At 40.4% G+C, this 14,512-nt stretch overlaps 1 protein-coding gene across 1 annotated transcript in view; it reads right to left on the minus strand.

Moving 5' to 3' along the window:
• LOC140464588 (arf-GAP with dual PH domain-containing protein 1-like) overlaps positions 1 to 14,512 on the minus strand; it is a 127,562-nt gene that overhangs the window by 85,485 nt on the left and 27,565 nt on the right. Inside the window, exon 2 of the mRNA XM_072559841.1 lies at positions 146 to 276. Coding sequence (XP_072415942.1) covers positions 146 to 276 — 131 coding nt within the window. The remainder of the gene's footprint in view (positions 1 to 145; positions 277 to 14,512) is intronic.

Here is a 14,512-nt window from a genome sequence, read left to right on the forward strand (position 1 = left end):
AACTAGAATTCAGATCACAATTCATGTGACGTTGATAAGTTGTAACAAATGTTGTGCTCAAAGCTGGATATGTTTATTTCAAGAAGCTGAATTCCAAATCTGTCAGACAAAATCTGTGCAAACATTTCAACTCACAAACACCTACCTTAACTTCATCATCCTCCCAGGCATCTAACCGAACAGATTTCACTTTGCTAACTTGAGGGATGTTTCGATGAATTCCTGAGCAATTTAAACAGATAAAAATTCCAAGAGTATAAGACGCCCAGTCACGATCTGAAAAATAGATTAAAGGTACCATGAAGTTGCCACTAATTTATTAGTGAGAACCACAATATACTATTATACTTAGTCTTTTCTTCCAAATCAATATGCCCTCCATTTCCATGTGACACTGGGATTTAAGAAGCATATTCTCAAGTAATAGCTTAAGAATTTAGGAGCATAGTGACAAGAAGCTACTCAGCTCAGGCTTATTCTGCTTTTAAATTAGATAATAGCTGACCCAAACTCCATTTACCCACCTTCGATTCTTATTCTTTAATCCAATGTCAGTTCTGAAAAAGGAGGTCAATTGACTTGAACAGCTTTTTAAATAAAGAGGTGTCAATATTTCCATCACGCTTTGTGCTAAGATGCTATTCTTTGAAATATTCCAACAGGTATCAGAAGACTATCAGTGTGACAACAAAGATATCTTTAAATATTGTGCTGGTCCAACATGTACAGAAGTTCAAACCCGTTTTTGCAGTTTGACTGAATAGGTGTCCATCTTCTATCACAAATACGCATGGCTTGCCAACAGCATAGTATGTGAACTGCAGATTTAATAACTCATTTAACCCTCGCCCATTTTACGTTGAATGTTGCAATTTAATAACTAACGAGTCAAGCCTTAGTTTTAAGCTAAAATCAAATGGTTAATTTATTTATAAGTTGGTTAACTGAGCTGTCTGTTTCATCAAGATTCTAATCCTCATCCTAACCAGCTTCAACTGCATCAACCCTCCATCATGAGGTCAGAGGTGGGGTGTTTGTGGATGAATGCACTACGTTCAGCACATTTGTATTGCCTTAGATACTGTGTCCATCTGCAACAAGACCCAGAAAACAGTTTGGGCTTGGAGCAATAATGACAAATAACATTCGCATCACACAAGTTGCTGGGCAATGATCATCTCCAAATAGAAAGGATCTAACCATCTCCCGTTGACATTCAATTGCATCACCATAACCGAATCCCCATTTTAACATCTTAGTGGGGAAAGCAGGGCTATCTATGTGAGACAGAGTGTATTTAAATGTCATAAGCAAGGGAGAAAATGGATTATGGAGAGTGATAGCAGCAAGTTGGAAAAGGACTGAAGATTTGAAATGAACTGGTGAGCAGTCAGCAGTCCAACCTGACCAATTCACAAAACAGTTGTTCAATAATAAGTATTTGCCGTTTTAATCGGAGATCTTCCCTCCTCTGTCAATAGCCAACTCCCCAACTAGTGGTACCAGCTCTGAGTTGTTATTTCAGTCTGTCATACAGCTTGCTGCCCAGTGAATGATCTCAGTCACCATCCCAAAACATACGTAAGAATACAAGATCTATAGGGCAGATGTAGTTATGGGCACGTAATCCTCATCACACAATATTTCTCCATAGACATTTTCAATCAACCTGCTCTGATATGCAGAGATACCTATGGACAGATGGGACTGAACTTGGACCTCCGGGCACAGAGGTAGGGATACTGCAATGACCCCCACAAGAGCCCTACTTTCCTTCCATACACTGGTCCTAAAGCAAATAGCTTTATGCCAACTGCACTTAGTCATACAGTCAGAGATGTACAGCATGGAAACAAATCTTCGGCCCAACTTATCCATGCTGACCAGTTATCCAAACCTAATCTAATTCCATATGCCAGCTCTTGACCCATATCCCTCTAACAAAATTAAAGTTTCCATGAAGTTGGGTATTCATATACCCATCCAGATGCCTTTTAAATGCTGTAATTATACCAGCCTCCACTTCCTCTGGCAGCTCATTCCATACACGCACAACCCTCTGCATGAAAAAGTTGCCCCTTAGGTCTCTTTTACATCTTTCCCCCTCACCGTTCACCTATGCCCTCTAGTTTTGGACTCCCCAAACCCAGGAAAAAGACCTTGTCTATTTATCCTATCCATGCCCCTCATGATTTTATAAACCTCTTCAAGGTCACCCCTCAGCCTCAGACGCTGCAGGGGAAACAGGCCCAGCCTATTCAACCTCACCCAATAGCTCAAACCCTCCAAACCCTGGCAACATTGGAGTTCAATGCAGCTAAATGTGAGGCGATGCAGTTTGTAAAGAATAACAGGAAGGCAGAGTACTGGGTCAATGGAAAGATTCTTGGTAGTGTGGATGTACAGAGGGATCTTGGAATCCATGTATATAGATCCCCGAAAGTTGCCAAAGTTGATAGTGCTGTTAAGAAAGCATACCAGTGTGTTAGGTTTCATTCAGAGAGGGATTGCGTTCCGGAGCAGCAATATCATGCTGCAACTATACAAAATGCCAGTGTGGTTACACTTGGAATATTGTGTGCAGTTCTGGTCTCCATATTTTGAGAAGGATGTGGAAGCATTGAAAAAAGGTGCAGAGGAGATTTACCAGGATGTTGCCTGGTCTGGAGGGAAGGTCTTATGAGGAAAGGCTGAGACACTTGGGTCTGTTCTCATTGGAAAGACGACAGCTAAGAGAGATTTGATAGAGACATACAAGATGATCAGAGAATTAGATAGGGTAGACAGTGAAAATCTTTTTCAGAGGATGATGATATCAGCTTTTATGAGGGGGCAATACTACAAATTGAGGAGTGATAGATTTACGACAGACATCAGGGGCAGGTTCCTTAAGTAGAGAGTGGTAAGGGCATGGAATACTCTACCTGCTTATGTAGTCAACTCAGCCACATTAGGGAGATTTTAAAAAATCCTTAGGTAAGCACATGGATGATGGGATAGTGTAGGGGGAACGAGCTGAGAATAGTTCACAGGTTGGTGCAAGATCGAGGGCCGAAGGGCCTGTTCTGCGCTGTATTGTTCTATGTTCTAACAGCCTTCTGATTGGCAGGAGACCAGAATACGACAACATTCCAAAAGTGGCCTAACCAATGTCCTGTACAGCCGCAACATGACCTCCCAACTCCTGTACTCAATGCACTGACCAATAAAGGAAAGCTTACCAAACGCCTCCTTCACTATCCTAGCTATCTGTGACTCTACTTTCAAGGAATTATGAACCTGCACTCAAGTCTCTTTCTTCAGCATCACTTCCCAGGACCTTATCATTAAGTGTATAAGTCCTGTGCTGATTTGCTTTCCCAAAATGTGACACCTTACATTTATCCAAATTAAACTCCATCTGCCACTCCTCAGCCCATTGGCCCATCTGATCAAGATCCTACTGTACTCTGAGGTAACCTCCTTTGCTGTCCACTACGCCTCCAATTTTGGTGTCACCTGTAAACTCACTAACCATACCTCCAATGTTCACATCCAAATCATTTTGTATAAATAATGAGAAGTAGTAGACCCAGCACTGATCCTTGTGGCACTCCACTGGTTACAGGCCTCCAGTCTGAAAAGCATCCCTCCACCAGCATCCTGTCTACCTTCATGCCAGTTCTGTATCCAATGGCTTGCTGAATTCCAGGAGATCTAACCTTGCTAACCAGTCTCCCATGGGGTACACTGTTGAACGCCTTACTGAAGTCCATATAAATCAATGGGATTGATGTATTATATTATTTAAAGTTATATATTTACAGAAACATTCACCTCTGTAACTTAAAGCAGAGTACCTTTTTTCAAAAATTGCCCAGAGTTGGTTTCTAAAACATAAATGGGTTCAATGTTAAGCCTTTGTAAGCAGAGCCGGAGCTTGATCTAATGTGTTGCACTCTGAACTATTACAAAACCAAAATCTCCTCCAGTCTAAAGCTGTCATTTTCATCCCATCTTCAAAAGTGCTTCCTAGCTACAGTCTCCATCTCCCTCCCTGACAACAATCTGTCGTCATATGATGAACTTCCAACCTTATAGTTGCAAAAATCAGTAAGATTGTCAACTTTCACCTCTGCATCAATTGCCTGATTTCACTCATCTTAGTCCATCAGTTGCTGAAACCCTCATTTATATCTTAGCTACCTGCAGCCTTGACTATTTCAACCTATTCCTAACTGGTCTCACACATTCTACCCTGTGTAAGCTTAGGATCATCCAAACCCCTTCTGCCAGTGTCTTAACTCACATCAGACCCTGTTTTCCTTTCACCTCTGTGCTTGCAGACCTACAGTTAGCTCCCAGTCAAACAATGTCTTAGCTTTAGAATGCTCACCTTCATTTTCAAATTCCTACAAGGTGTTGTACCTTCTTACCACTGTGGTCTTATCCAGATCCCCACCCTTTCAGGTTTCTGTGCTTCTTTAATTCTGGTCTCTTGAGCATCCCCAATTTTAATTACTCCACCAATAGTGGCTATGCCTTCAGCTTCCAAAAGCTCAAAGCTCCCTTAACTTCAACTCACAGTCATTTTCCTCTTTAAACAGTAGTGTTAAAACATGCCTTTTTGAACAGATTTTGGACATTTGACCCATATGCCCTGGTGTCAAATTTTGTTTTCATAGATGTTCCTATGAAGGATCTTGGGATGTTTTATTGAAAAAGAACTCACATAAATGGAGATTATAGTTTTTCTGCTGGTTGGAAGTGTCCTGTCCAGTACTAAAGGTATTTCAATGCAAATGCCACAAAGCATTTAGAACAAGATAGCTCCTAATTAATGGATTGTCATCCATCAAGGTTGACAAATGAGAAGGAGATAATGCTCATATATTGTAGTCACAGCAGTTTATCAGCAGATAGGCTCATGAACTCTTGAAATGGCAATCCAGAGTATTATCACTCATATCTAATGAACGTGCCTAAAAGTTCCCTCTTTGTTATATCAGAGGCATTAGCCAGCATATAGTGAACTAATATTGATGTTTGTTCTGGTAATCTATAGAATTATAGAGACGTCCAGCATGGAAACAGACCCTTTGGTCCAACCCATCCATGCTGATCAGATATCCCAACCCAATCTAGTCCCACCTGCCAGCACCCGGCCCATACCCCTCCAAACCCTTCCTATTCATATACCCATCCAGATGCCTTTTAAATGTTGCAATTGTACCAGCCTCCACCACTTCCTCTAGCAGCTCATTCCATACACGTACCACCCTCTGTGAAAAAGTTGCCCCTTAGGTCTCTTGTAGATCTTTCCGCTCTTACCCTAAACCTATGCCCTCTAGTTCTGGACTCCCTAACCCCAGGGAAAATACTTTGCCTATTTACCCTACCCATCAAGACTATGAAGACAACAAATGGGGAAATGAAGGTAAGTGATGCCAACTCTAACCCCACTGCCTAATTTATATATGCCTTACCACGTGCACACAGGTACTGTGGATTAATTCAAGACGTTCATTTCTCTAATAAAATCCATAATTTTATTTCTATCTAGATTTTAGATGCTATTCAATAAATTAAAACATCTGGAAGAGTACAGTGCAGCTGTGAGTTAACATTATTGTGCATTTGCCAAAAACATAGAATGAGATCATATCCTTTAATTCAACTGTTATAAATTATCAAATCACAGAATGAATGGACTGAATAATTCATAGTTATATCTCAATCAAAACCACATTTGAAATGTTTTAGATTTCAAGTTAATCTGTGATTTTGTGAAGTAAGGGAGCCTTTGGTTTCATTTTAGTTTCACTGCCTATGAGCTGCTGAATAAAATGAACTTGTACTGCACCATAATCGCTAATAAGGCGTTAGCATAGGGCCAGTGGATAGATATTGAATAACTTCGTATTTGACCATTTGTTCACACTGTTGTTGTGACATCAGATAGCTCAGTGGATACTACTTTTGCCTCTAAATCAGATTAGGAATTCAAGCATCCTTCAGAGACTCCAGTACAAAAATCTAGATTAATGTTCCTAAAGCACTCAGAGGTCATGTTACATTGTCAGACGTGCCACATTTCCAAAGAGGCACTTAAACTGAAGCCCTTTCAAAATTCAAAAATGATCCAATGGCACTATCCCAAAGATAGCTGTGTTTTTGGGAATCTAATCTGTGGACTTTGTGGAAATGAAAACTGGAGGATATCAATAATGCTGTATTCTTGAACTCAATGCATGTCAAAACCTAGGGAAGGGCACTTGGACAGTGACAATATTATGAACAGTTGGAAAACAGTACAGCATCAGGAAGCAAGTACAAAAGATGCAGCCTTCAGTCTCGCTCCTTACTGAACTTGGGTACCCATTTTTATTTAAAATGTTCCACCCCTCAATGTTAGGACAAGCTTTGCCAACCCTTCAAGAACTTAATTATGACTGCTAATAAAAAAACCTAGGTCTAACTGGATTTCCAGCCAAATTAAAAGATGACAAGAAAAAAAACTCATCATTCCATGGATGTCAGTGAGTGAGCTTGGTCAACAAGACTCAGCGTTTGGGAAGACTCATCAAGCTTGATACTTGTTGAACAGACCACTGGACAGTTTTCTACTTTTGTTTTCATTCTAAGATACCATCTCTGGAGAGATTCATAGGACACAAGTGAATAACGATATGTTTGTCTGGGGTAAAGGAGGATATAGTTCGAATGCCAGATTATGGCTTATAGTTATTAACCAGTTTTCTCCCCCACTTGTTTGAGGAAAAAGATTTTTTTAAAATTATAAATGGGTTACTTTTGGAGTTTATTCAAGAGGCTTAGAGAAAGTGCATTCTATTCTGAGTAGCAGCAAACAAGGGAAGCGATTGACCATTTTAACGATTACACTACCACATTTAAAGCAATGGGTTTGCTTACCATTACGTTCCTCCTGTTACAGACATATCCCAGTGTCCCAGCTAATAGTCAACCCTCAGCCAAGAAGCTATAAATCAGATCACGTGGTTGATATCATATTACTATTTGTAGACTTGCGTAAAAGTTGGCTGTCTCACTTCTTACGTTTCAACAAAAATGTACTTTATTGACCATAAATTAGGCTTAAGATATTTGATGTGGAATTGTTTGCAATTGAAAGTTTGATGGTATGGGAACAGGATTTACTCAGGAAATTGGTGGCGTCCCCATTCTCCTGCCTGAGTGTAGAAGAGTGAGATGGTGGGAGGGAAATTTCAGCAACCTATAAAATTCTAACAGGACTATAGCAGATTAGATGGCAGGAAGGCTGTACATTGTATCCAAATGGTGGTGGGGGGGGGGGGGGGGGGGGGGGGGGTCCCAGAACCATGGGTCATAATTTTAAAGGGTATGTGGTAAACCTTTTTAGACTGAGAGGACAAGAAATTTCTTTACCCAGAGAGTAGGGAGCCTGTGGAATTCGCTACCACAGAATGAGATTGAAGCCAAAACATTGAGTGTTTTCAAGGAGATAATTATAGCTCTGGTGGCTCAAAGGATCAAGGGATATGGAGTGGAGAGGCAAGGTTTTAAGCTCTTTGATCAGCCATGATCAGGTTCAACGGCAGAACAGGCTCGTGGGGTTGAATGGTCTACTCCTGCTCCCATCTTCGATGTTTCCATTGTTAAGCAAGTGGCAAGAAACCCCACACACAATTGTCTCACTTCACTGCTAATTGAGGCCCCTTAAGTAAGCAACTGATACCCATTTAAGAGCCTCATCCGAACACTCTTCAAAATTAATCCAGGAGAGACAGGGGCTTGCCAAGTGATGAATAGAGCAAGCACATGATTGTGTTTGTATGCACATGTGTGGGTAGACAGAGACAGAAGACCCTGGTTGAAAGGCCCATCAAGGGATGCAGTTTCAGGATGGGAGTGGGCTGCTGATCCAGTCTCCCCTCTGACTCCCTCCGGGCCACCATTTGCGTGCAACTGAGCTATCATGCAGTTTCTGATAACAAGGCATCACAAGTGAAGCCTGTTACGTGCCTGGTTGGTACAAGATGAGGTGGGCCTTCCCGAAAAAAAAAGTGACAGGATGGTGTTCAATTCTCGTCAGCTCTCTAGCAGAGAACAGAAACCCCTGCCATCTCGACTAGATTCTGCCTCTGTAGGTCACAAAAGATAGCATAAAAATGCAAGTCGTGCACTTATTTGTGGGAGAAGGTGGAGTAAAAAAAAAAACAACCAGCAAATGTACCATAGTGAGAAACAAGTCAGCATAGGATTCCAGTCTTCAAAATAAAACTACCATAAATATAAATAGATTTTGAAAGTCCTGACCACATTCAGAAGACACTTACTAAAACACAGAAATTGACAACATCCATCCTCTGTGTAATTTATTAAAAAGATGGCTGGGTTTGACTTAGATGGATTGAGTTCCCTTCTTGGCTCCAAGTTCTACAACAGTTTTTATGAGCAAATTAAACTGCACTTAATACAGGCATAGTTTGAAAGGGATTTGGTTTTATAAATAGAAAAAATATACTCGAGGGAGATGAAACCCTCTTTAATGCATGTCCTCCAAAACCAATGGATTTTGAGAGATTGCCAAGCATCCTGACATGTCCAATTTTTTTCCTGCTGAAGGCGGCAAATGTGTGCATTATCATAAAGTCTGTATTGGAATGAGCTGTTCAAAGCGTGGGACTTAAAGAGGAGCTGACAATGTCATCCGACCTTTGTTGATTAATAGGTACAAGCCAGATTTTGTAACAAGCCAGGATCGGTGACTGCTTTTTCACCCAGGAAAGCTGCACCAGAATAAAAACAAAAATTATTACCAGGGAGTAGGGGTCACTGGCAAGAGGTCAGTATTTATTGCCCATCATCAGATGCTCCAAGGATGTGATGGTGGGTCACCTTTTGGAACTACTGCCACCTACATCATGAGGATAGTGGTTTCTAAAACAAAAATCATGCAGTTCGATATTTGTGGGCTTGCTAGGCAGCAGACAGTTAAGCGACACTCGCATCACTGTGGCATTGAAGACATAGCTGGCCAAGGATTGCAGGCTCCCTTTCTTAAAAAGGGACATTAGCAATCAAATTTTTTAAAAAACCACAGTCTTACTGATGCAGCAATTCCTCTTCGAAATGAAAAATCAGGTTTTAAAAAAAACATTAAAATTCACAATCTTTCATGGTGAGGTTTGAAAACTCACTCAACATAACATCTATTTATGAAGATGTGGGTGCACTGTACCTTTACGAGAGTTAAAAGAAACAGAACTACCTGACAGTACCAAGTGTTCGGAAAAAAAGGAAAAAACATAACATTTGGTGGAACAACTTGATTAGCTGGTTGCCTGGAAACGACAAAACGGATTCGAATTAGGCCAGTTTAAACTATACCCCAGAGAAATACCAAACTCCAATCCAGTTTGAATTTAATATAGTGACAATCTCAAAAGCCAATGACGCAATTCAATGCTTTGGGGTATAAATCCAGGGGAAAAAAAAACCGAACTGTTGAGATGAAAACTGCCAAGCCAACGACATCAGCACACTGCCCAGAAAATAACGCTCTTAAAAAAAAAAGGTACCTTTATGCATTAGTAACCTATGATGCAGCATCCCCAAGAAGACGAAAAGACCGAAAAACAGGAGAATGAAAGCTGCTCAGTTTTGAGATGAGAAGTTTTGTTGTGTAAATCATAAATCAGGTGTTTTATTGGACTAGTGTTATAGAAGGGAAGGTAACAAACAGGTTAGTGTAAGGACTTGTAAATGGCTGTTTGCTATAATTTAAGAAATAATTTAACTGAGGTTACTGATGGATAAAAGGTACCTTTTTAACAGAGCTATTTTCTGGGCAGTGTGCAGATGTGCAATGGCTTGGCAATTTCCTCTCAATTTTCCCTGGTCTTATACCCCCAAAGCATCAGATTGGGTCATTGACTTTTAAGATTGTCAATATATTAAATTCAAACTGGATTGGAGTTTGGTATTTTCCGGGGTATAGTTTAAACTGATTGGCCTAATTAGAATCTGTTTTGTAGTTTCCAGGCAACCAGCTAATCAAGTTGTTCCACCAAATGTTACATTATTTTTCATTCAGAACACTTGGTTCTGTCAGGTAGTTCTGTTCCTTTTAATGCTCTTAAAGATACAGTACACCCACATCTTCACAACATAGAACACCAACATAATCACAACAAAAAGTCAAATGTGGGGGTGGCACAGTGACTCAGTTGTCAGCACTACAGCCTCAGTGCCAGGGACCCAGGTTCAATTCCCACCTCAGGCAACTGTGTGGGGAGTTTGCAAATTCTTCCTGTGTCTGCATGGGTTTCCTCTGGATGCTCTGGTTTCCTCCCACAATCTAAAGATGTGCAGGACAGGTGAATTGGCCATGCTAAATTGCCCATAGCGTTATGTGCATTAGTCAGGATAGAGGTGTGGGTTATTCTTCAGAGTGTCAGTGGAGCCTTGTAGGGCCAAAAGGGCCTGCTTCCACACTACAGAGAATCTAATCTAAATAGCTGTCTCTAATATTTTGTTTCAAGACAGACTGGAATACTCAAAAGGACCTAGAGATTGGTACCATTTGGATTCCAATATCCTTTCTTGACTAAAAAAAGAATGGTAAATAGCAACAATATAAAACTAAGAACTGCAGGTGCAGAAAGTTAGTTTCTTAAAGAGTCACCAGATGCTGAATGTTAACTCTGCTTTCTCCCCACAGACCTGCTGAATTTTGCTGGTAATTTCTGTTTGTGGAAAAAAGCAGTGGTGCCTCTACAGAAGATTGCTGAACAACAAGACAGCAATAGCAGCATCACATAAGATGTAACCCACTGCATTTGGGCTCATTTCCATTATAAAGTCATCTTGACAGCAGACAGCACCACAGTAGGGACAGCAGCTGGTATCTCCACCAATAGTCACAACCCAAGAATAGGGCACAGCCAGCAATTTGAAACACACGAGGAATAAAGCAAGGTTCACTGGAGGCATACAGTTTCTGTCCCAATTGTCAGAATAACTTAATCTCAAAGAGATGCATTTGTTGAGTCTCCAAACTTTCAATTGGTATAGGTCTGTGTTGTGTAGGGCTGTGTCTGTTGGAATAGAACAAGTGGCTCTAATCCTTTGTGAGATGTTTGTGTGCACGTTGGCATCAAATGTAGACTTGGTGTATAGTTGCAGATTAATACAAGCACCAGTTTGACTTCAGCTTTCCCTAATTTTGGGATGTGATCAGATTGCCTCACCAGCTATACTTCAGAGACATTCATTGGATACTTTTGGCAAGTTTTGCAATCATAACATACTGTAACCATCAACACTTGGCGACCATTCCTGCATTTATTTCCAGCTTGATCCTATTCAGTCTCTGGACAAATTTATCTCTGCTAGAACTCGAATGAAACTAGAGTTCAGCTTCTTGGCAATTAATTCAATTTGAACTACATTTATTTTTCACACAAACGTGCCCAAAAAAAAAACTCATGTTGAATCATTGTTCTGAACTACTTGCATTGTTCCTCTCCCAACATTTAAAGCCTGCAAAATGATGTTGATTTGACTCAAAAGGACCATAATTGGGCCAAATTAAGAACAGGTTGGGAAGTTCCAAATCGGTTTGACTCAGCAGGAAGCTAGATTTCAGTAACTGCTATGGTAACACTGATCCAGCTCAACTCTATTGCAGCACCAAGAGTGCTATTCTGTACAGGCACTGTTTCTTCGAATGAGAAATTAAGCAGAGATTCTATTCCACTTCTGTTCTCAGACAGACAGAAACTCCATGGTATTATTTCAAAGAAGAACTGAAAAATCTTAATCCATTGGGCCAAGTTTAATTTGGATAAATGGGAGGTACTGCATTTTGATAAAATGAAAAGAACAGGACTTATATAGTCAATGATAGTGTTGCTAAACAGGAGACAGGGGCTCAGACAATTGTTAGAAATTTGAGTCACACAGACAGGGTGGTGAAGGCTGTGTTTAGCATGCTTGCCGTCTTTGCACAGAGCATAGAAATTGGGATTGGGATGTCATGTGGCCATACAGGATGTTGGTGAGGCCATTTCTGGAGTATGGTGTACAGTTTTGGTTGCCATGCTATAGGAAGGATATTATTAAATTGGAAAAAGGTGCAAAAAGGATTTACAAGGATGTTGCTGGGATGGAGGGTTTGAGTTATAAGGAGACTGTGGGATCTTTTCCCCTGGGAGGTTGAGAGATGACTTAGAGAGGTTTACAAAATCATGAGGCACATATTTAAAGTGAATAGCAAAAGCTATTTTCCCTAGGGTAGGGGAGCTCAAAATTAGAGAGCATAATTTTAAGATAAGAGATTGGGAAAAAGAAATTTTAAAAAAGGACTGAGAGGCAGCATTTTCAAACAGAGGGTGATTCATGTGTGGAATTAACTGACAGGAAGAGGTAAATGCAGATACAGTAACATTTAAAAACATTTGGACCGGTACATGAACAGGAAAAATTTAAGAGTGAAATGGGCCAAAAGCACACAAATGGGACTATATTAATTTGGGAAACTTGGTCAGCATGGACGAGTTGAACCGAAGGGTCCATTTCTATTTTGTATGGTGCTATAAATGCTATCCCTAGGTGTTTTGGCCAGCATTTATCACTAAAGCCACAGGTTATTTGGCCACTTCATTGGCTCATGAACATGAGCCAACTGTGCTCATATACCTCCAAGTCCACCAACAGTGACACTTCTAAAGTGCTTCATTGGCTGTGAAATGTTTTGGGAGCAAAGGGGTTGTGACAGGTGCCATATAAATGTAAGCCTTCTTTTAAATCATTGGTCAGTTTAGTGCATTCAGCAAAGCTGTGAAACAGCAGCATGAAAATACATGGAAAGATGAGCCTTCAGGAACTATAGCCACACCCAGTCCAGTTCCCTTTCAACAGCCCCATGCTGAATCAGCAATGCTAAGTTGATCTGCGTCTAGACTTAGAATGTTAAAAAACGTTTAACTACAAAAGGAAACAAAGTTTAAGTTTCCTTTGTAAGGAGGTGGTATTACTAACAAAATTTCAGATTCACTTCTAGATTTCTTTTGCTGTTAGCTCTACATAACCCTACATGCTCGTTTTAAAAAAAACCTTTGGGGCCATCACAAGATTGTATGATCTTCGAAACTTTTTGCAAAGTAATATAATAAGAGTTGAGACTTAGAACAGAAACTGTGGGACAAGTTTAATGCAATGACCAGAAACTGTAATAAACAATACAATCAAATAGTTGTAAAGGACTCCAATAAAGCACCATAATACAAACTACAAGACACTTTCTCCAAATAATTATTCAGCAATTTCTTTGCCCAGATGGTGTGCAGTTTAACTTAAATTACAACGGTGACTACACTTAAAAATGTACCTTCCTCATGAAAGAATAGAGGCACATGCTGAGGTCCTGTAAACTTCTATATTAAAAAAATGGATCCAGAGGTTTTATTTTATTGAATTAAGCAGTGGTGCAACTCTTATAAAGGTCTTTTGGAAACACGTGCACAATTTTGAGCTTCCCAACCTCCTTTTGTTGAGCTCTCACTGGATTGGGGTGGGGTGAGGGCAGCAGGTCCAGGGTGACAGGAAACATTCTCAAATAATATGCACATGACATATTTTACTGAACACCAAATTCTCACTATGGGATCAGCCAAGGTTCAGTTGGCAATATGCATACCTCAGGGTCAGAATGGAGTGGGCTCGTGCCAATTACTTCCACACTAGCTACTCTAACACTCAAGTGCCCATCATGGGCAATACTACAGCTAACTCACCAAGAACAACCTATGTTAACAATCAAGTTATCACAATCTGCATCAGTCCCAAAATATCTGAAATACAGAGTCACGATTTTAAATTTCCATTAAGTCTGGAATCATGACTCTGTCAGATTGTCATGGAGTCCTACAGCAGACAGACAGGCCCTTCAGACAAAATTGATCCATGCTGACCAAAATGTCAGTCCACACTAACCCTGTTTCCCTACACTTGGCCCATATCCTTCTCTATCTATGCATTTGTCCAAATGCCTTTTCAATGTTGTTAATCTACTTGCCTCAACCACTTCCACTCTGTGTAAAAACATTGCCACTCAGGTTCCCATTTATTCTTTTCCCCTCTAACCTTAAATTGATGCCCTTTAGTCCTTGATTCCCTAATCTTAGGAAAACGACTGAATGCGTTCATCCTATCCACACCTAATGATCTTATACACTTCTATATAAAAAAATTCCCCTTCAGTCTCCTATGCTGTAAAAGAAAAAAGTCCTAGCTTGTCCAACCTCTCGATAGCTCAAACCATGGAGTCCAGGCAACATCTTTGTAACTTTCTTCTGCACTCTTTCCAGTTTAATAACATCCTTCCTATAATAAGGTGACGAAAACTGAACACAATACTCCAAGTGCCGTCTCACCAACATCCTGCATAACTGCAACATAAACTTCCCAATTCTATACTCAATGCCTTGACTGATGAAGGCCAGTGTGCCAAGAGCCTTCTTCCTTG

Source organism: Chiloscyllium punctatum, chromosome 40, assembly GCF_047496795.1.
Source record: "Chiloscyllium punctatum isolate Juve2018m chromosome 40, sChiPun1.3, whole genome shotgun sequence".
Taxonomy (NCBI): Eukaryota; Metazoa; Chordata; class Chondrichthyes; order Orectolobiformes; family Hemiscylliidae; genus Chiloscyllium; species Chiloscyllium punctatum.